This window comes from Phaenicophaeus curvirostris, chromosome Z (assembly GCF_032191515.1).
Source record: "Phaenicophaeus curvirostris isolate KB17595 chromosome Z, BPBGC_Pcur_1.0, whole genome shotgun sequence".
NCBI classification, from domain to species: domain Eukaryota; kingdom Metazoa; phylum Chordata; class Aves; order Cuculiformes; family Cuculidae; genus Phaenicophaeus; species Phaenicophaeus curvirostris.
In genome coordinates, this window is record NC_091431.1 from 395,071 (window position 1) to 417,074 (window position 22,004).

The 22,004-nt window shown below is 38.4% G+C and overlaps 1 protein-coding gene across 4 annotated transcripts in view; it reads left to right on the forward strand.

The window, feature by feature from the left end:
• PRR16 (proline rich 16) overlaps positions 1 to 22,004 on the forward strand; it is a 157,305-nt gene that overhangs the window by 100,971 nt on the left and 34,330 nt on the right. For 2 of the 4 annotated variants that reach the window (XM_069880404.1, XM_069880406.1), the window contains exon 2: positions 3,452 to 4,348. In XM_069880404.1, coding sequence (XP_069736505.1) covers positions 3,452 to 4,210 — 759 coding nt within the window. In that variant the 3' untranslated portion in view covers positions 4,211 to 4,348. Of the gene's footprint in view, positions 1 to 1,501; positions 1,523 to 3,451; positions 4,349 to 8,790; positions 8,866 to 22,004 lie in introns of those variants that run through there. The other 2 variants (XM_069880405.1, XM_069880407.1) reach the window with 2 other exon arrangements.

Sequence of the window (22,004 nt, forward strand, 5' to 3'; positions counted from 1 at the left end):
ATGGCTAAAGAGCTCCTCAGGCTATAGAAGGATATCTCCCACATGCCTGTACATGTGAACCAAGTCCTGTTATATGCCAGAACTGAAAAATGGACAGATTCTGCACAAGTAGAGCAGCTTTTTTGCTTCCAAATATTCTTTCCCTCACTTCCGTAAGAAATGTATTATGAAATTGAAGCTATTTTTTTCAACTCACTTTTTTCTTTTTCTTTTTTTTTTTGTTTTTTTTTTTTTTTAATAAAACTACATCAGTTTTATTGTATTAGTTACTGGATCTCTGTTGCTTATTCATCTTATATGAATTTTTCCTTCTCAGACAAAAAACACAAAAGAAAATAACAGTGAGCAGAATCACAGATTGTGGTAGGAATGAATCTAGACAGATAAACTCTGTTGTTATGTCAGAGCCAGTTCATGCTGGTTTTATGTTTTACAAATGGGTAGGTGACAAAAAAATACTGATATATGCTACATATTTGACCAGAGGGCAAGAGATAAACACTGTAGTCATTTAAATTCAAGGAAAGTTTGTAACAGACGTTTCTGATAAGCTTGAGAAAATTTTTTCACTGTCAGAAGGACAGTTGGAATCTGTGCAAATTTTCTCATCACCAGGGTCTGCCATTTTATGACACGTGTCCAGCTGCATAATTACAGCTATATCCTCACAGCATCAGTGGACTATCACGTTTAATTGTCCATCTCAGAATCATAAATACCTGGTTTTGTTTCTACAGAATGACATTGCATGGAGTGCATTTATTTTGTAAAATGTGAAACAGGAACAATATTTTTATTGTACACAAGGCCTAAAGCAAAGAAGCCACCATTTGAGACTGCTTCTGCAGAAAAAAAAAATCATATAATTACTAGAATTTTGTTTATGTGTTGAAACAGTGTTAGAACACATTTTTGTTATTTTATTTTCTTCTTTGTTGGTAATTTGAATTGTAGGGTGTGACTGGATTTTATTAAGGCAGGGAAGATTTAATGTATTATTTGGATAATGTTAATGACATCTAGCCATAGCTAACCACATCAGTAGTGCGTGGCTGTGCAGTGTTGGTTTGTAAGATCCTGCATGATTATACATCCCCTTTGAGGGACCTATCATGGTAGGAAATGGAGGAAAAGAAAAAGTAGGTTTGATGGAATGAGCCCATTGCAAAAGAAACCAATTTTTGTTATTGGCATTTTAATACAGTTCTTATTCAGCACCGAGAAGTAGCCAAATATTATCACTTAGTATTACCTAATATTGTGATATAGGCCAATGTACTGTCCTGTAGCCATTATGGCTTATTAAAAGGTTACTTATTGGATTCTGAGAGAGGATTCAATGGTATATTTAGTCACATGTAGGCAGACCCTTATGTTAACACAAATCCATACTCAGCTTGCAGAGGGGTGCGTAAATTTCAGTCCTAGTGGCCAGCACATGACTGTCTTTTCCTTGATCTGTTAGATCTGATGTTTCATTTTGAGAAGTTCTCTCTGCCTTGGTTTGCATATGTAAAGCAAGGTGATAATGTATTTTCTCCTGTAAACTGTTTTTCTTCCTATGAATTTTACATTGTCTTATTGCAGATGTAGTTTACCTGCCTTTATTTTGAGATTTCCAAGAGTAGTCGTATGCTGTACCCTGGAGGAGATTACCTGAGTTCAACTGTAACTTTCAACTTCTAGACTTAATATTTAAAATCCTGATTATTTGGGGAATTAATGTCTGTCTTTTAAGGATATAATCTTTCTTTATTCTTTATTGGAGAAAAATCGAAGTACTAATAGAAACTGAAGTACCATATGGTATTGGGCTTTGAATAGTGAATAAAAGAGCATTTTTGGTCTTGGAGAAAAAAAGTACTGTACATTTTTTCAAAGATGTTTTGAAACCTATCTTTCTGAATTGTGGTTATCTGCATGTTTGCTATTTGTCAGAGAAGATAGGCACCAAATTGAATTGCAGCATATGCATTTTTGTGAATTTTGCACTACTCTTAGATACAGTATGAGCAGTGGAAGAAAAAGTGCTCCCTTATTCTGTGATAGTTTTGCTTTCATTATTTCCTGTTTACCACTGAGCAGATGAGGGTTTGACCAAATAAAGATTCATTGCCTTCAGTAATGACTTTTAATTTTTTGCAGTTAACATATAGCTTATACTGCTCAAAAATGGGATTACTTTGAAATCAATAATATTAGGACCAAATTATTGAAAGCAGGAAGTAGAAATGAAAGTCTCAAAAGGGTAAGAAGGATTGATTCTATGGCACAACTGGAGGCGTCTAGTTTCATTTCAGATATGCTTGCCCATCCAGCTCTCCCCTGTAAATGTTGCAGAGCCCTTATAACGACCCTCAAGCAATGGCACAAGCTTTTTAGTCATGCATCAAAGTTAGCTAGTAACTTTTCAGCTACTGATAATGTATATCCTGCGAGGATGGAAAGGATAAAGATTAATTTTTAACTGTGTACTAACTTCCTGTGCTGTCGTAGTTACCTGTAGATTAAAACTCAGTCGTTCAACTAGGTACTGAGTGAAATAAAGCATTTGGAAAGAGCATTTATCATCTGTCAAACTTTCACTGCCTAGTAAAGGCATCATCAGTTACGTGTCCGATAAAAAACTTAGCAGAAAAAGGAATCTGGAAGACTAGAAGGGGTCAAACATTGCAGAATCTACAAACAGAAATATGGATAGTAGAGATAATCTTGGAATAAAGCGCATGAATTAATAAATGCTCGGACCTTTGGAAATCAACCTACTTTTCCTCTTTTCTTGTAGCAAATGCTGTTTCAAGATTGCTTCAATGGATCTCAGATCTTAAGGAAAGTACTCAAAATGGGAGACAGTGCAGTCTAATACAAAAGGCCAGATGCTTCTCACTATTGTATTTATATTAAAAAAATTGCCAGTAAAGAGTGCACTATATTTGTGATCATAGGTGTATGATATCACCTATACAGAGATTCATATTTAAACTAGTCTGTGTGAAAGGTCAGAGCTAAAAGATACTCTGCAGAAGATTTGGATTCAGAAGCTGTCATGTATAAGCTAAAGTTAAATAATTCAGTCTCCTCCTGCACTGGAAGGCAAAGCATAATATAAAAGAATTACAGTTCACTTACAAAAATATTGCCAAGTGAAGCCCAGAGGGAAAGAAACAAAATTTCATTCCAGAGTGTTTCAAGTTATGTTTCTTTTGTATTCAGGTGATAAGCTAGCAGACTAGCCATCCCTGTTATAATTGTTATTGTTGTTGTTTGGTTATTTATTACCTTGGCAAGAAAAAATGTGTGCTTTGGAAAAAAAAAAAAAAAAGTGTGCTTAGAAAAAAATGGGTGCTACATTTCTGGGAATGACAAAGCTGGCAATGGAGAGTCCATTTGTTTTTCAGTGCCTTCAGTGGAGCAAGTTTTTCTCACTATTTTCACTCTGGCTTTTGTGCAGGTGGTTGACCAGATTGACACACTGACTTCTGACTTGCAGCTGGAAGATGAGATGACAGACAGTTCCAAAACAGACACGCTCAACAGCAGCTCCAGCAGCACAACCGCTTCCAGCTTGGAGAAGGTCAAGGTGCGGGGCAGTGCACCGCTCATCAAGCCCCCCGCACACCCCTCTGCTATCCTCACTGTGCTGCGGAAGCCGAATCCACCCCTGCCTCCACCACGACTGACACCTGTCAAGTGCGATGAGCCTCCACGGCTGCCTCTTTCGGCCAACCCCGTCAAGACTAATGGTACCCTGCTGCGAAACGGGGTCTTGGCGGTGGGGCCCAACCGCATCCCAAATGGAGATGTGTGCTGTATACCAAACAGTAATTTGGAGAAGACTGCGATGCAGCCTCTGATGCACAGACCTGAGAAAGAACGGTGTCCTCAGTCAGGAGCGAGGGAACGGGTACGGTTTAGTGAAAAAGTACAGTACCATGGCTATTGCCCTGACTGCGATGTTCGGTATAACATTAAAAACAGGGATGTTCACTTGCACAGTGACCCTGCCCGTGTTGTGGGAAAACTGCCACACCAGTGCCCTCCTCTGCCACCTCCACCACCTCCCCTACCTCCGTTTCCTCTGGAAAATGGAGGGTTGGGGATAAGTCCCAGTAATAGCTTTCCTCCTCCAAGACCTGCGACTGTGCCTCCACAAACTGCACCAAAACCCCAGAAGACCATCTTGAGGAAATCAACCACTACAACAGTGTGATGTATGCCACTTGAAACAACCCCTTGTTTTTTTTCCTATATATAAACATAAATAGGTAATGAGCACTTTCTACTTCAGCAATAAAAAGACCCAATGTATTACTCCCTGTGTCCAGTGAAGTGGCATAAAAATCACATGGTAAGTACAAAGAGGAATGCTTGTTGATATTTCCTGTCCTCAGTAAAAAATGTCATTAAGGCAAAGGATGCTGAAAAAATATTCATGCTTTAGCTCATAGGTTGTAAATACCTATTGCAGTTTCATATCTGTGGTGTGGTAAAAAGACAGTGAAAAGAGAGTTCAGATTGAAACCACTGAGTGGTAATTCGTGGTAGATGTTGGTCTATCTGACATGACAGAATAACCATTGCTCCTGGGCTTTGGGAAACTTCCTGTTTCTAGCAGGTGCCTCTTAAAATGTTGTTTGAGGAAGCAAAGTGGAGTACCAGATAACAGCTTTTGACTGTATCCTAGCAAATGCATCGAGCAAAGGCATTGTGTGTGGAGCAGTGCAATAGGAGGTAATCACTGAACTTTCAAGCAGCTTGGTCTTTGGTGGGCAAGTGAAGAAATAATTGAACAGTATGTTGACAGGACTTTGGCAAATTGAGTTACCTCACATTTTGTTTCTTGCCTGCTCAGTGTGCAACAGCCAAGGTGAAGTACAGAGTTTACAGGTGAGCAGGGTGAGTCCCATTCAGTTGCCCTCTATTTCCTCCGCTCCATCTGCAAAATTGTGGTAATATTTTATCTCACATGTGATGGCAGTAGATCAAAACAACAAAGTGCAGTTCTGCTTTTTTCACAAAGCTTTTGTCTGATGCAAATCTCTTTTTGAAGGCAAAGAAATTTTTGCCTGAGGCCTTCAGGGACCTCTACTTAATGCATGTAAAAAGCTTTGAAATTGAAAAGCTCTGTGCAATTATGAAGAATTAACATGCAAAACAAGGTATTTTACATGTTATCACATTTTGATGATGAACCCAATTAATATTCTTATTAGCTGAAAAAAAGTCTTCAGTGTTTTTGATTATTTTATGAAGGAACATTCTTTCACAAAGAGAATTGTCGGGACCTAGAGTTAAAAAACATCCGATCAGTGAGGAAAATCTGATAATAAATCTGTTATTTACTAAAGTTGTGCCAAATTAATCTAAAATGGCCCAACAGCAGATGCTGTATAATAGCAGTATGCTGTTTTTTTCAGCTGAAATGTAAAACATACTCTATGGCAAAATAGACAAAACTAGAAAAAACAGATTTTAATTTAAATTTTCGTTTATGTGCACTAATAAGTATTAAACTAAAGATCAATCTTGAAGCAGTTTTCCTGTATACACATTATAGTACCTTTATAATATTTAAATGAAAATAATAAGAATAATCAAAACAGGAGTTTTAACAGATAACCACACTTTGAAAAAAAATTACATTTTGTTCAAATACACATTTAGGGTCTAAAGCTTCACATTGTATTCCTTAGATTAAAGTGGGAAAGCAAGGCAATAGCCTTGAATGCTTAATCATGCTTTCCCCAAGTGCTCCCCACATGCTTTTCAGGATGAACTTAACATTTTGTGTTGTTTGACTATACTTTATCTGTTTAATGAGACCTGTTGCTAAGTGAAATCCTAGCAGTTGCAGCAGGAGACAGAATCTCATTCTGCCTGTGTGTGAGATCTTTGCTGCCCAAATGAAGCTTGTGAGGTGCATTCTACTCACACCCTGGGACTCCACAGCACCTCCCTTGCTTACATATTGAAAATTATGCTGGAACAATACGTGAACGTATCCACATTGCATACCCATTGTTTTTTCTTTTGAAAAGAAAACTTTTGCTATCTTGTTGACTTTTATCACTATACTGTGGAGATCATCTACGAAGGAGATCATCTACCAACTGCTATAAGCTAGGGTTTTGGGGTTTTTTTTTGTTTACCTTCTTAAAAGAGCTACTGTGTACAAGAAATTCTAGGATAATGCAAATCAAACATTGTGTATTTTATATAAAATATTTATGTTTCATCTTAAATTAGAGAAAATAACACTGAATAATTTTAAGGCAGAAGGTCTTACCTCACTTAGCTCAATTTTTCCCTCTGTAAACTCATCTCTGATAGCAGAGCACTGTATTGCTTCTCTAGATTCTGTCCCTAGACTTGTCAGAGCATCATGAACCAAATGTACCTCCAAATTAGATGCTGTGCTCTATGGCTGTGCATTGTCGGATGTGTAAAATTAAGTTTTATTGCAATGTTAATTATAATTCTCAGCTCTGGAAAGTTTAAGTGGCATCAGGCTTTCAGCATTTCATGTTCAGTTTTGGTATCCAACATCTTCTGTCGAACACTTTGTCCTCACTTTCAAAGGTCCTTTCTTGTCTTTTCTCCCATGCCTCCTGAGTGCCCTTTCACAAACTACTCCCTTGGTACATTATCGTGGTGGGAAATGTATTATACTATTTTCTTCTGAAAATGTTGATACCTGAAAAACTGAAAGACCAGTTACAGTACTCAGAGCTTTAATTCAACATTTGCCGTAATTTCAGACTGCTGTTCACCAGAAGTATTTTAACGTATGAATTGTCTAGATTCTTACTTCTAAAATGTAAATAGAAGGAAAAGCTGGTTTCTACCAATTTAATGAAGGGGATAAACTTAGAAAAATGGAAATAAGCAATGGAAATGCCTTGTAAGAAAGGAACCCTAGGAAAAGTAAACCAAATGGCAATCCTTATTTAAGGATGTAAGTAAAGAATCTTCAAAAACATCAGGTATTTTTTTATCACCCAGTAAGTCACTACTCTTCTTACTGTCTTGTCTTCTGGAGCTGTTAGGCCTTTCATTATACTTTTCATCACGTTCTCCATTGTTTATAGAAACCAGAAAAGATTCCAAATCTTCATCCACCTTTTTATTATTAAATTAATATTTTATTTTAAATGTTACATGAAGCTACATGGTTAATGTACTACAGCTATGGTTAATGTCCTTCAGATAACTTGATTATTGGTTTTGAAATAATGAGAGAGCGGTGTGAATTCTTCCATTACCAGAGGGACGTGTGTTCCTGATCTTAAATGATTCCACATCTGGCTACCTCATGTTGGTCAAAAATCTCTCTTGTTAGCTGAGATTGGAGCTGGTGGGATAAATGGACTTGAACAGGTATCCTGCTGCTGGAGAGTGGCTTGTGCTTGTGTCAGCCTGTGCAGATCTACTACTGTCTCTGTTTTTTCACATTTATTCATTTATGGCAACCCATATTACTATTTAGTTGGAAAGGTTTTTTAAGAAATTGCACCATGCACTGTATCCATCTGCTGGGCTGCATTGTTTCAGTAGTAAGCAAGTGGGGCTGTGACTGTATTTAGGTTGTGAGGCAGAATTTTCTTGTTGTTGAGATGGTCAGTCTCCTGTCAGGTTATAAAAAAAAAGGTGAGAATATCTCATGCAGGTATGACCAAGAGGGACTAGAACTTTTCACTGTTTGCAGGACTGTTTTTTCTTATTGCAGGACTATGTATCTTTTGTAGTGGGAAAATGTTTTTTACAGACAGATGAGAAAAAAGTCAGGGCTGCTACAGTAAAAAAAAAGGAAAACATAAATTGCACCTGATAGTCAGCCAAGAGTAGTACATTGAACAATGAGTAAGACCAAAACCATTCTGCTCCCTTGCTTGGGGAAGATAAAGAGCACAGTTCCAGAAGTTGCTGTCTCTTCACCTGAATAGAAAAGGGTTTTTTTAGTTTTTTTTTCTTTCGTCCTGAATATTTGATTTATATTCTAAGACTCTTTAAGGAACAGAGCACATTATTCTTCACTGCCGATTATGAATTATGTTCATAATAAGAAATTATATTTTTATAGAAGTTTTCTGATCTCAGATCTGTTCTTTTACATTGTTTACCTGATCTTTTGACTGATTTCTTTTGTAATCTTGCGGATAATAATAGGAAAAAAAAAGCTGCATTGGAAGGGAAAAGTAATAGGTAAATTATGAAAAAAAATGGAACTTCAAACAAATATATTTAAGTATATTCTTTAGCAGTACTTGCATCGTGATGACTACATGTAATAGCAGAGTTTGCTTTTCTTTTAGTACGGAATGGTTGAACTCGATGATCCTGTGGGTCTCTTCCAACCTGGTTATTCTATGATTCTATGATATTATCATCACTGTAAACTTATGAAAAACTTTAAGCATAGGAGATCAAGAAAAAAGCCAGTCAGTGGCAGAATTTTTCAGAGAAGTGTTTATTTCCTTTTTAGTTCAATGTTGACTTTGCTAAGTAAAAGTTATTAATGCATATCTTCTTCCTGGATGAGTTAGCATGTGAAAAACATAACATAACGATAATATCTTTTTGTATAAATCTCTAATGCCTACAGAATATTTTAGGTTTCTTTTTTTTGCAAATAAAGTGATGATTGTGTACTGGAGCTACAAATTACATTATCTTCTGTCACCGAGGAGTAACAGCATGCTGTAATGCAGAATAGATGACTGTTTTCCTTCAGTTTCACAATTTCAACATGATTACATTGTTCAACTTTACAATGTTGATTTTGGTTTTCAGACCCATGTGAGCTAAAACATTGTGCTTAACAGTCATTAAGATGAACCACAGCCAACACCAGTCGAAGCTGAATTTTTGAAACAAAGCCAGTGTACTTTCCTGAGCAAAGAGGTTAGTTGCAGAATCTTTCTGGTATTGCATAAAAAGCTGTTTATATTTCTGCATGTTTCAATTTCTTCCTTATTAATACAAAACATTCCTTAGTGATACATAAAAGTCTTAGGTTTGCAAATATTTTGCATTAGAAAATACTGATTCACTAAAGGTAATACAAAGCAAAAGAGAAACCTCTCTGATTCTCACAATTTTATGTATTTACTCTTATGAGAAAAATATAGAGCAGGTATTTCTTAGTAGTGTATAATAAGGCATGAATGAAGGCAGACACTTATGCCACTACATAGTAGTTGTTTCAGATGAAATTGGATTTCTTTTGCATTGGACAGCACTACATGTCCTTGTACTGATGAGATGTGTGAAGGAAATGGACTGCAGACAACTTCTAAGTTTATCCATATCTGTGTGGACCAGCTTCCTTGTACTGTGTTGTGAAACCATGCTAGTTGAATCAGTAACAAAAATGAACAGATTTTTGTTTTGCTTGCTTCCCTTCTTTTATTTCAATTTATAAGACACTGTGGGCTTTTCTGTATCTGTAAGAAACAGAGGCTTATTAATTTATTTGCTTTTTGAAATCATGGGACATGCATGTGCTTACAAATGGATCTAGCATAGTGGGAGCAGTGGGTATAGTGCAGGCAGAAACAAAAACAGTAGGACGGGTCGATTCTGTCCATGCTGCAAGCAGCAAAATTCACTTATATTTGCAAGCTGCTTCCATTTACTCCAGAAGTTTTAAAGTACAGAGGCTTTGAAGAATGTTTGTAAATAAATAGTCTGATACCTTAACTTTTGGTAATTACCTGGACATGAAAGTATTTTAAATGCTTCTCTCTTTTTAGCTCACTGACTAAGAAAAGGAGTAAAAGTCACTGTTGCTGTTCAGGATATAACTGAAAAATAAGGGTGCTGTCCTCATTGAAAGTAAGTTCCTGTACTAGAACTGAAGATAGAGGAATAAAATGGTGTTCAATAGGACTTTCGTAAATAGCAATAGAAGTGACTTTTATTACTGGCTGTCAAGTAAACATAGAACTTATTAATGAATGCATAGAAACATGACACTTAGTAATATAGTTAAAAAAACAAAAATCAAAAAAGAGTGGTTAAGTGCTTTAAATTCTATCCTATGGAACAGGAAAATGATAAATTTAAAAAGAGCGTCTAATGATTTAGTAAGACTTCAATATCTTATCTTTAGGACTTGTCCTTTAAATGTAGTCTGAAAGAAGGTATGATGCATACCTGCACTGGCCAGGAGGAACACTGCGAGGTGATGGCAAACTTCTTCCAGGAAGGATTGTGTTCCTTGCACTGCAGCACTTCTAGATCTGGTACTAAATCAGATGTAAGGTATATTATCTCTCAGTATTCCTTGCATAACCAGACGTGTCTGCAGGTCAGTGTAGTTGAAAACAGTGCCTACAGTGCACTACAAAAAGCCCAAACAGACAATTTGCTTAGCCCAGAGCTTAATTCTGCCAGAATTACATAGTATTTGGGTAGTTGGAAAGTTTGGCTATTCGTACCCTTGATTATCTTCTTCTTCCCTACTCCTCCCTTCTTTTCTCCACAAACATGCAGTAGCATAAGAATGAGATAAAGTTTTGTGATCTAAGTGTTTAGCTTTATTTAAAGTGGATCAATATTACCAAAATTTATTACATGTGATAATAAAAATACTTACCAATTATATTCAGGCATTCTCAGTTCACTTCTAACTGTAAACGTGCCAGTCATCAACAGTCAGTAATAGGAATTGAACAAGAGAGAAAACAATGTACCTTCCCTGCCTTAGCATTCATTGACTGGTAATGGACAGACAGTTTGACTCCCCATGGTATCACTATATTTATTTTTAAGCAGATGATTGGAACTGAAGTCTCTGTGGTTGTCACAAACTGAAGGTGATGTATTTCACAAATTGAAGGGCTGCTTGATATGTCTGTCACAGGTGAAAATATTTACAGCGTTGTGGTCAGTGCTTTTCATCCTAAATATTCAGAATAAAGATTCTGACACCATCCGTCGCGCTTGACTATTGGAGGAGAGAAGAAAGTGGGCATTTTTTTATCATCTCTTCAAGCAACATCAAAAGCTTTTCATCAGAAACCTATGTAGTTCCTTGTCAGAACTGACCTGGCCGTGTAGGCTCTGATTTTAGCCTGAAGATGAAAAGACTGAGATTGCCTGGGGCTTTCAACTTCCCAACACAGTATTAGCAGCTCAGGAGGTCTGTTTTTATAGATCCTAGTAGTACGTCTATCAAAAGAGTGAAATAAAACACCTCTTTCTTGAAACAATTGTGATGATACGTTTGTTTCCATGAATTTTGAAATAACCCTTTATGGTTCTGAAGTAAAATAATACTTCTATCAGAATGCTATAATTCCTTATGAATACAAATATTCCTGGTTTGTATCCAGTCAAGTCTTTCAGGCAGCGTATATCACAGACAGGAAAATCTTACAGAACGACTGCTGCAAGTGTAAGAGCAGTCTTGTGTGTTTATTTAGTGGAGCATAGGGTTGCTTGCTGATCTCCTGTCAGCCTTTATTTCCCCAAAGGATGTTAACATTGTGTGCAAATTTAGAATTGCAATTTTCTTTTTGTATTGAAAATCAAACTCTTATTTTTTCATCTGTTTCCAAAGAGCTGTAATAATCCATGTGACAATAATCAAAATGTAGGAAAGCAAGCTTTTTATACTGCAAATGTCCAAACACATAATCAACAAATATCTTCTGAAATGTGTTCACTGGTAGGGCTTAAACATACCTACAACTTCCCTGAATGTAAACAAGGAATCAGGTATTTAAAATATCCTAACTCTGCTATTTTAGAATACAAGGAAAAGTATACTGAATTTCTTTCATTTCAGCAAGGTCTCCGCTTATCCAAGGTTTAACCTCTATGTGTGTAGTACTTCTGATAGAAATGGGTAATGACAGTCTTTGCCTCTAGAGAATTTACTAATCTAGATTCAGGAAATACCTGACGTCATCGAGCTAATTTTATACGAGCTATCTTAGAAAAAAGAAGCTATTAAAACTGGACAGACTGTATAGAGTGCAGTCCTCCAATAAAATACATTTTTAGTTTAGAGGAATAAAAGGGTACCGAAGACATAAGCTGCAGACTTCTCACATTTAGCTATGAATAGAATGATTTTAGAGCTCAGTTTCATTGGTATTTAGACAAAATTGTTGCTGAGGGGAGCTGCTCCAGAGGCAGCCTTATCCACAGCAGAGTGGCAGATCTCAGCAGATCTTGGCGCGCTGGGGTTTTCCTGAGGCATGGAAGCACCAGGGCACTGGAGAGACCTGCCAGGAGCTGGCAGCTCTCGTGGGGACCTCTGACAAGGAGGGAGTGTTGCCAAAGGACCAGTGACCCTCCCCTCCTCCAACAAAAAGCAGCCGTGGGAGCAGTAGTGACCAGGAGTGCTGCCAACAGAGGGGGCAAATAGAGCATGTTATGCCAGCCAGAGTGTGGCGCGGCAGTTCTCAAGGGAGGGTGCACAGGGTGTATTTGCCCTCCCAGATCAAGCGGTGAGTTCATTTGGTAATTATCATCCTCTCAGAAGGAGCCCAGATATGGTGTGGTTGCACGTAGCGAAAAGATCTTTCTTCTACGCTCACCCAGATGGATGTGGCAACCCAGACAGAGTTCCCACAAAAACATGAAACTACGCAGGTGTCAGGCTGCAGGGAGTGGAACAGGCTCATGCTGGCTAGGGATGGCAGTAGTGAAAACAGCTGTGTGAGTTGTGAACAGGTGGGTGATCTGCTCAGCCTGGTGGCAGAGATATGTGAGGAAGTCAACAGGTTAAGGAGCACCAGGGAGGCTGAGACAGAGGTAACCTGGTGGAGCCAGGCTCTGCCTTCCCTGAGACAGAAATGAGAAACACCAGAAATTAAAAACAAAAATAAAAACAAACAAAAAAACAAAAAAACCACCCTGACATCAACAGGGTTCTGTATCCCTTCCTCATCTCTCCTACCTGTTCAAGGAGTTATTCAACTGGACCCCCACGCAAAGTGCCCTCAGGAACAAGGGAGCAGAACAGAGCTGGCAATTCTTTAGTCACATTTGCGAGAACTCAAGAGCTCTTGATCTCCATGGGTAAGAAATCGAGCAAGGTCAGCAAGAGACCAGAATGGCTGAGTCAAAACCTGCTGATCAAACTGAAGGGCAAGAAGGAAATGTACAGGAAGGGGAAGGAGGGACAAGGACCTCGGTAAGAGTATAGAGATGCTGCTCAGTTGTGTAGGGATGGGGTCAGGAAGGTGTAGCTGTAGATAAGCTTGGCAAGGAATGCAAAGAGGAAGAAGAGGGATTTCTACATGTAAGTCAACGAGAACAGGAAAGTCAAACGAAATGTACCACCTGTGATGAACGTGAATGGCAAAGTGGTAGCAAGAGATGAAGAGAATGCTCAAAATTTTTGCCTCAGTCTTCATTGGCAACATCTCTTCCTTCTCCTCACATTGTAAGAGAAGATCAGCTTCAAGGCTACCTGAGAACCTGAACCTACATAAGTCTGTGGGACTTGACAAGGTGCGTCCCAAAGTCCTGAGGGAATTGCCAAGCCACTCTCCATGTCTCACAACTATGATTTTTTTAACATGGCTTCGGTTTTGTAGCAATTTAGGAGTTATTACTATCTTTGAGATACATCACAAGGTTAGGTTGTGGAATTCTTAGCAGCACTTAATCATCAGCAGATTTTACAGAGTGATTCAATGGATTTTTTTACAATCAAATAGTGACTTAAAGATTTGAGAACGGCAAGTTTTACCCAAGACTTACAGCAGGGTTTCCTTAATCAAATAACACATACGCAGAGACAGAGATTAAAACAAATCATAGAATCGTAGAATCACTAGATTGTAAAAGACAGTTGAAAGCATCAAGCCCAACCATACCTGTCCACTACTAGATCATATCCTTAAGCACTTCATCTAAACATCTTTCAAATACCTCCAGGGATGGTGACTCAGCCACCTCCCTGCATAGCCTCTTCCGGTGCTTGATAACCCTTTTGGTGAAGAAATTTTTCCTAATGTACAATCTGAACCTACCCTGGTGCAACTTGAGGCCATTTCTTCTCAGCCTATTACCTATCACTTGGGAGAAGAGACCAACACCCACCTCTCTGCAACCTCCTTTCAAATAGTTATAGACAGTGATAAGGTCTCCCCTCAGCCTTCTTTTGTCTAGGCTGAACAACCCCGTCTCCCTCATGCTTCTCATGAGGCTTGTTCTCCATCCCCTTCACCAGCTTTGTTGCTCTTCTCTGGACGCGCTCTAGGACCTCAATGTCTTTCTTGTAGTGAGGGACCAAAAAGTGAACACAGAATTCAAGGTGCGGCTTCATGAGTGCTGAGTGCAGGGGCACAATCTCTTCCCTCATCCTGCTGGCCACACAGGACCCTGGGAATTAGCCAACCTGCCAGCCTCACATTAGTGTGTGGAAAGATCATGGAACAGATCCTCCTAGGATGTTAAGGCACATGGAGGACACATGAGGACAGCAAGGTGATTCAAGAGAGCCAGCATGGCTTCACCAGCCTAGTAGCTTTCTGCCGTGGCATGACTTTATCATTGGACATGGGAAGAGCTGTGGACTTCTGTAAGGCCTTTGACACGGTCTCCCACAGCATCTTTTTCTTAAACTGAAGAAATATCAATTTGATGGATGGACTATTCAGTAGATAAGGAATCAGTCACACCCAGAGAGTCCTGGTGAATGGCCAAATGTCCAGAATGAAATCAGTGAAAAGTGGTGTCCCTCAGGGGTCTGTACTGATGCTGGTACCGTTTCATATCTTCATCAGTGACATCAACAGTGGGATTGAGTGCACTTTCAGTAAGTTTCAGATGACACTAAACTGAGTGGTACAGTTGACATGCCTGAGGGGTGGGATGACATCCAGAAGTATCTGGACAAGCTCAAGAAGTAGGTCTGTGTGAATTTCATGAAGTTCAGTAAGGTAAGTGCAGGGTCCTTTACCTGGTTTAGGGCATCCCCCAGAATCAATGCAGGCTGGGGGATGAAAGGGTTGAGAGCTGCCCCATGGAGAAGACCTTGGGGGTTTTGAGGGATGAAAAGCCAGCAAGCAATGTGTGCTCACAGCCAACTGTATCCTGGACTGCATCAAAACAAGCATGACAGCAGATCGAAGGAGGTGATTCTACCTGTCTATCTGACCTGAAAGAAGTACAAGAAAGACATGGACCTGTTAGGGCAAGACCAGAGGATGGTCACAGAAATGGTCAGGGGGGTGGAACACGTCTGCTATGAAGAAAGGCTAGAAGTTTGGGTCATTTAGCGTGGAGAAGGCTCCACGGAGACCTTATTCTGGACATTTGGTGCTTAAAGTGGGTTTAGGAGAAAGATGGAGACAGATTTTTAGCAGGGCCTGTTGCAGTGGGACAAAGGGTAATGGTTTTAAACTAAAGGAGGGAATGTTCAGACTAGATCGAAGGAAGAAATTTTTTTCAATGAGGGTGATGAAACACAGGAATATGTTGCCCAGAGAGGTGATAGATGCCCATCCTTGGAACCATTCAAGGTCAGACTAGATGTGGCTTTAAGCAGCCTGATATGTCCATGTTCTTTGCAGAGGGTTTGGACTAGATGACCTCTAAAAGCTCCTTCCAACACAAATCATTCTGTGATTCCCTGATCCTGTCCTTTTGACCTGTGCATGTCCCTAAGGCTGAACTGTATAATTCTTACGCTTCAGAAATCAGGGACTTACTGCTAAAAGTTTTTAGTTACATCAGTGTTTTTACCTGATACATGATGACAGGAGAGGCTGTTAAATTGTGGGTAGGAACTTAGAAAGGCATAGAAGAATGCAGGGAAGACCAGTTTGGTGCAGCGGCTTGAAAGAAATGAGCTTCTGTGGCCATAACATAAATGTTGCCTTGGCTTGTGTTCCTGAAGAGGTGTGAATGATTATTCTTCAGAGTCTTTCCAGTGATCACCCAAAGATATATTGGTATCATTTTGCATAAGTCATGGTGTACCCACAATGATGTCTTTGTATAGTGGCAATATGATAAATGGTAGCGTACCTCTTGGGTGAGACCAACAAATACTTATTCCATTAACTGAACATCTCCAATCTTTTACCATCTTTACTAGTCCTGAGCACGTGTTTCTAGGAGAAAGTTGTTAGTAAATCACAGCTATCACAGTATCAAAGTTAATAGATTAATATCTGGCTAGTAATGTTTTAGCTATCATGCAAAAAACTCTATAGGCTTTGGAGCAAAGATATGTAGTATTACTAGGAAAATTAGGAAATGGTTCTTCACTGAGATGGTGGACAGTCACTGGAGCAGGCTCCCCAGAGAAGTGTTCGTGGCACTAAGCCTGTCAGAGTTCACAGAGCATCTTGTTGATGCTCTTAGTCGTGTCGTTTAGGTTTAGGTAGTCCTGCAAGGAGCAGGGAGTTGGACTCAGAAATCCTTATGGCTTCTTCTAACCTGAGATGTTCTGTGATTCTATGAAAAGTGCATGCTGAGTGGTTACTACAGCAGACAGTTGCTAAACATTTGCAGATGGCAGAAGTTCCCTTATTTACTGACTTTCAAAGAAAGTACTGAGTTTTTCTACTTGAGTATGAGAGAGGATTCAGTCTATAGAGAATTAGATTTTAGTGTGGTAAAGCAGAGGCCAGGCCATGTGCCTGGCCATCTGATTTAGACTTGCTGACTTTAACAGCGGGATGTTGAAGCAGTGATTCTTAGTGACATACTAGTCTTGATGAGCAAGTTGAACATCAAATGCAGTGTCTAAGAGTGCTGAGATCTAGTAAGCCTTTTGCTGAAAAACATCCTGTCCTTGCAATAGATGTTCTGAATCGTAGAATCATAGAATCACGAGATTGGAAAGGACCCACTGGATCTTCGAGTCCAACCATTCCTATCAATCACTAAACCATGTCCCTCAGCACCTCTCTGAAAGGACAATGCAGATTAAAAATTAAGGAAAAATTATAATAATAAAAGAAGTTATTTCATACTCTTGAAGCCCTCCTAGAAGTTGAAATTTTTCAAGACACTTTTTGCTTTAACTTAAAAAATAAAACATTGAAAAGTAAGCTTATCCATTATTTCAGTGGAAATAGAATTTCTGACATCAGAGGGCCCATTAGTCTAGTAAAACCTAAAGGTACTATTGCCTAAATAAATAACTAGAAATAAGCTAAAATTTCTTCACAGTGAGGGGTGTAGCTATAGGAGCAACTTACTTGGAAAAGCAGTCAGTAATCAACACTGAAGTTTCTAAGATAAAGTTGGATATCTCTGTTTTTTCAAAGAGATGCACTAAATCTGAAGAAATCACTTCGACGATCTACAGCGCTAAGGAGAGGGGGCAAAGTAATTTACCCTCTTGCTCCCTGCTAGCCATTAAAAGAACTGATATACCTGTAATTAAAAGACTCATGAAAAATATGCTGTTCTCATGTTTCCAGCAGGTGCAATTTTGTACTTGACAAAGAAGAGATATAAAAAAGAAGTTAAGCATGCTAGTAGCAATGGAAAATTGAAATGTCAAACTTTATTTTTTACGAACAGCCACAACTCAGTACAAACTGTGCAGAGTGTTAATGAATTGCTTCTACTTGTACAGTGACTTTTAGTGAAGGGATTGGTTGCCTATTCTGTATATATACAGAAGAGCCTCTCTGCCTTTTATTATTGTGATTTTTAAACAAGCCATCTTTCTATATCTGTATGTAAATTCAGAGCAGAATGGCATGCTCCAGATCAACCGTAATGACAAATCCTTTGGCAGCCAAAGTGCTATTTGGCTGTGTAGGAATCAGCCTCTAAATCAGTCTGTGGATACAACCACAGACAGATGCTCTTTGATTCCTGGTGCAGGTGTGGCTTACTATATTTTTAACCCTCCACTGTTTTTTTAAAAAAACATTCTAACTCACCTTTGCTGCTCATTCTTGTTTCATCCCTACAACGTGTCAACTGCAGAAGTTTTTGCAGTGGAGGAGTGAACCAGAAGGGTGACCCAACCTGTCAGAAAAAATGTTTATCCCTAAAATTGGTGAATCAATCAATGAGATCAGTCTATGAAAGAGGAGAGTATGAAATTTATTTTTATTTAATTTGATTTTATTTCATTTTTGACATATGAATTTTTACATGTCTCTGCTTTTTGGCAATAAGATTATGGCCATGTGACATTAAGTAAAGATATAATGAAACCTTTAAATAAAAATAGACATGTAGGTCTGCGTGCTTCTCTTTGATTTTGCCTTTAAATGAAACAAAAATAATCAAGCTTGTCACGCGGTTTTGGGGTTTTGTCTTGGTTTGAGTAGTATCTAAAAAGCATGTAAGGGTACAGGAGAAATATTTTCATATAACCATACCATGATATGTTTCAAATGGGTGCTTGGGCTTCATCTTTGTAACTGAAGAGAAAATATAACCATAATAGAAATTTCAGTTGTATTTTGATGTTATTTCAGTAATGCTTCTAGTAAAATGTGCCTTTTCATAAGAATTAAGGTAAACTAGCATGCTACGTCTAGGAAATTTGTATTTCTGCACCAAGTTGTCATAACAGTAAAGTAATGAATAAACAAGAAAGAGCTCATGGATGTTTATTTGCTAAAAGATGATCCCTGTGGATAGGCATGAAACAGAAATGGATTTTTAGCAATAGAAATAATGCCACTTATATTTGCATTAACAAGATAACAGTCAGCCTTTTTTTATGCTAGAGACCTGTTGAAAGACTTCTTTCTTTTTGTCCTACCAAGTATAAAGAGGAAGATGTGTTCTGGTTGTTTGGTTTTTTTTTTTCAGTTGTGGTTGGTTTTGTTCTTTTTTTTTTCTTTTAAATCTTTCACTCTGGGTTCTTTCCATCTAAAGCCAATAGTGACAAAGAGGTGTAGGGGAAGGGGAAGTGTTTGACAGAGGAGGAAAATACCTGCAGTATTTTTGGTTTCTTTATGATATATAACACAGCATGTTAAGGCATTTTAAAATATGTAAGTAATTATCACATTGTCTCCCCTGAGAAATTGACAGTTGAAATACTAGTGAAAAACTTACCTCAAAAAACAATGAAGGTAGCAATGAATAGAAAATAAATTCACTGAAATTTTTGATAAACATAAATAATATCAGTAATTACTGAACAGGTTTGGCAAGATACTTATTCACTGCTCCCTTGTGTTTTGACAAAAAAAGTCATGGTTCACAAAAATAAGTTGTGAGATGTCTCCAAGAGCTTATGTGGAAAGTTTTCTTACCTGCATTGGGATAGTAATGGATTGATAACATTGGTTATGAGTCTCTACAGGAAAACTTCTGCAGACCAGTAGACCAAATTTTGATGATACATTTATTTTCATAATTCATAATAAATTTTCATAATAAATCGATTTTCATTATAAAGTTAATAATTTCTGCTATCTCAGTCGTAATATGTTACTGATAAATTAAGATATCCCACTCTGAAAGTTTTCAGTAATTGTAATTGATAAATGAAAACATACAGCTACGATAATTCATAATTTGTAGTTTATATAGTTGACATCTGTATAGACAACTGAATACAATCTTGAATTCTCTAGAGATGATTTATTTTTATTTTCCTATGATGACCTCATTTTTAAATACCAGAATGATATGTCAGGAGTATGTCTAACTTGTAATTATAGGCTGCTTTGAGATGAGCTGTGCTAATTGAAAACTTTTCGAACTCGGGTTTTGCCAAAACTTGTAGAACAGCCATAAATACCTGAAATAATCCTTTTTAAAAGATATTGCACAACATTGTTCTAAGTAGAAAAAATCTTTTATTATAATATGTTGAGTAAATTATCATGTATGTGCATTAAAATGTTAGATGAAGAGGTATGGTGTCTTAGTAGCAGGAAGAGCTGAGAAACTCATGTTAGAAAAAGAATGCAGTGTCTTCATCTGCAGGCCGGTAGTCAACATTGGCTTCATCTTGTTGGCATCTTAAAATGTTTATGTTTACATTTTAGTTTATTTCCATTTAATTTTGAACTTGCCACTGTGGTATACCAACAAATTATTCTAGTGTTCAATGCAAAAGTAAAGAAAATGAAAGGCTGTTCCCAGTACTTTATAATTTGGTATAATCCAAAGTCAATTTTGATCCAATTCATACTTGAAAATGCCTACTAAAAGTACCATTCTTCCACATGGGAAACAGCTTTTAAGTCTGAATTATGTTGCTGAGGCAGAAGAGGCATTAAACAAGGGAAAAGATGGAGCAGAATAGTAAATATGGTAAGCAAAACTTCATGCAAATTTAAGACTCAACACGTAAATTTTGTGTTGTTAATGCATTTATCATAGATTGTTCATTTTCTGCCTTTTCTTTTTCCTGGTACTCAGCTCCAGCTGTGCAAAAGACAGGCTGTTCCGTCACTTATTTTAAAGCTGGGGAACAAGAAATAAGGTTGTAACTAAATTACAACAGACTCATTGATTTCTAGAAAGAAGACTGCCAATGTAACGAGATTCAGTGATGGTCTTATGGTCTGAATTCAAAGGCTGAGGCAGGAAAACTATTAGAGAAACATTTGTAAGTGCCAGTATCCCTGTTAACAAGTTTGTCCGCTATACTCATTAACCATACGTGCAGGAGATTAGTAATTTCTCTCTTAGACATGCAATGAATCTTTTAAATTGCTCAAGTGTATGCTTCATGAGCTTTCTGCAACTGTGTTTTGTGTGGTGTGTTTTCAAAGAAAATTTGATATATGCATGAAAGCTTTAAAATGCCTGAAATGCAAAGCATAGAGCTTTATCATAGTACCATAGATTCTAGGACATAAGATAAATATTATGAAGTCCTGTGGGTAGGAGGGTATTGTAGTAGGTTTCAGTTTGACAGAAATTAGCCTGTTTATTGAATGAACCTTTCACTACTCTGCTTCATTATATTGACTGGAAAAACTATGAACTCTATTCCATCATCTCTACTGGCAAGTAGTCTCATTCCTTGTCCCATTTTACCTGTAGGTGTTTTAAGTTTTGCTGTGGAAGAAGATGATCTAGTTGTGTTTTATTATAAGACCAGGCATGCTCAAGTGTGACCTACGTATCCTTCATCTTCATTGCATAGAAACTGGTGTATGGGAATAGAAGGCAGAGGAGGGACACTAGTGCACTCTTGGCTTTTGCCACATGGTGATTTGGCATCGCTGAGACACAGATTTGGACTAGGAAAATTGGAGTGTTCCTTGAGCCCTCAATTTAGATACACTGAGTAACCACATATATTGTGTTTGTGTGGCAAGATTTTGGTAGCAGGGATGGCTGCAGGGGTGACTTCTGTGAGAAGATGCCAGAAGTTGTTCCCATGTCAGACAGAGCCATTTCCAGTTGCTTCCAAAATGGACCCACCGCTGGCCAAAGCAGTGTTGATGGCACCTCTGTGGTAGCATCTTGTGCTTATTTCCCATTATCCTACTCAGATTTGGATGGACAATAAATTAAACTATCTTCCCCAAGTCAAGTCTTTTTTCCGCATGACAGTAACTGGTGAGTGGTCTCCGTGTCCTTAACTTGACCCAAGAGCAGACCCTTTCATTGTATTTTATCTAGTCTTTCCAGTTAACGATGGAGAGTGCTGGCAAGGCTTGGTGGGTACCTGGTGTCCAGCGAAGGTCAAAACACCACAAAACTTATGCTCACAGGCCTGACAGTGTCCTGGCAGAGCCAGGAGGGTTGGTTGGTTGTCCAAGCATAGCCTGGGTCAAGGTGTCTTAGCGGATGGATTGCAAGGCATGTTTAACCACTGCCTCCTGGCCACAGAAGCTCGGCCTCCGGGATGCATGAAGAGCTGCCTCCAGCACTTGATACCCCACAAAAATGCATTCCTTCCCATCCAGCTCTGCCATGAGGTGCTCCTGTCCTGTGCCACTCACAGCTTGCGGGGAAGTAGAGAGGGAAAAAAGGAGGCACACCACAAATTCTCTGTCCTGAAGTGCTCACACTGATGTTCATGCAGTGGGGATAGGGGATGGTCCCTGACCCAGTTTTTACAGGTTGGTGCAAGGTGGCAGTCAGCA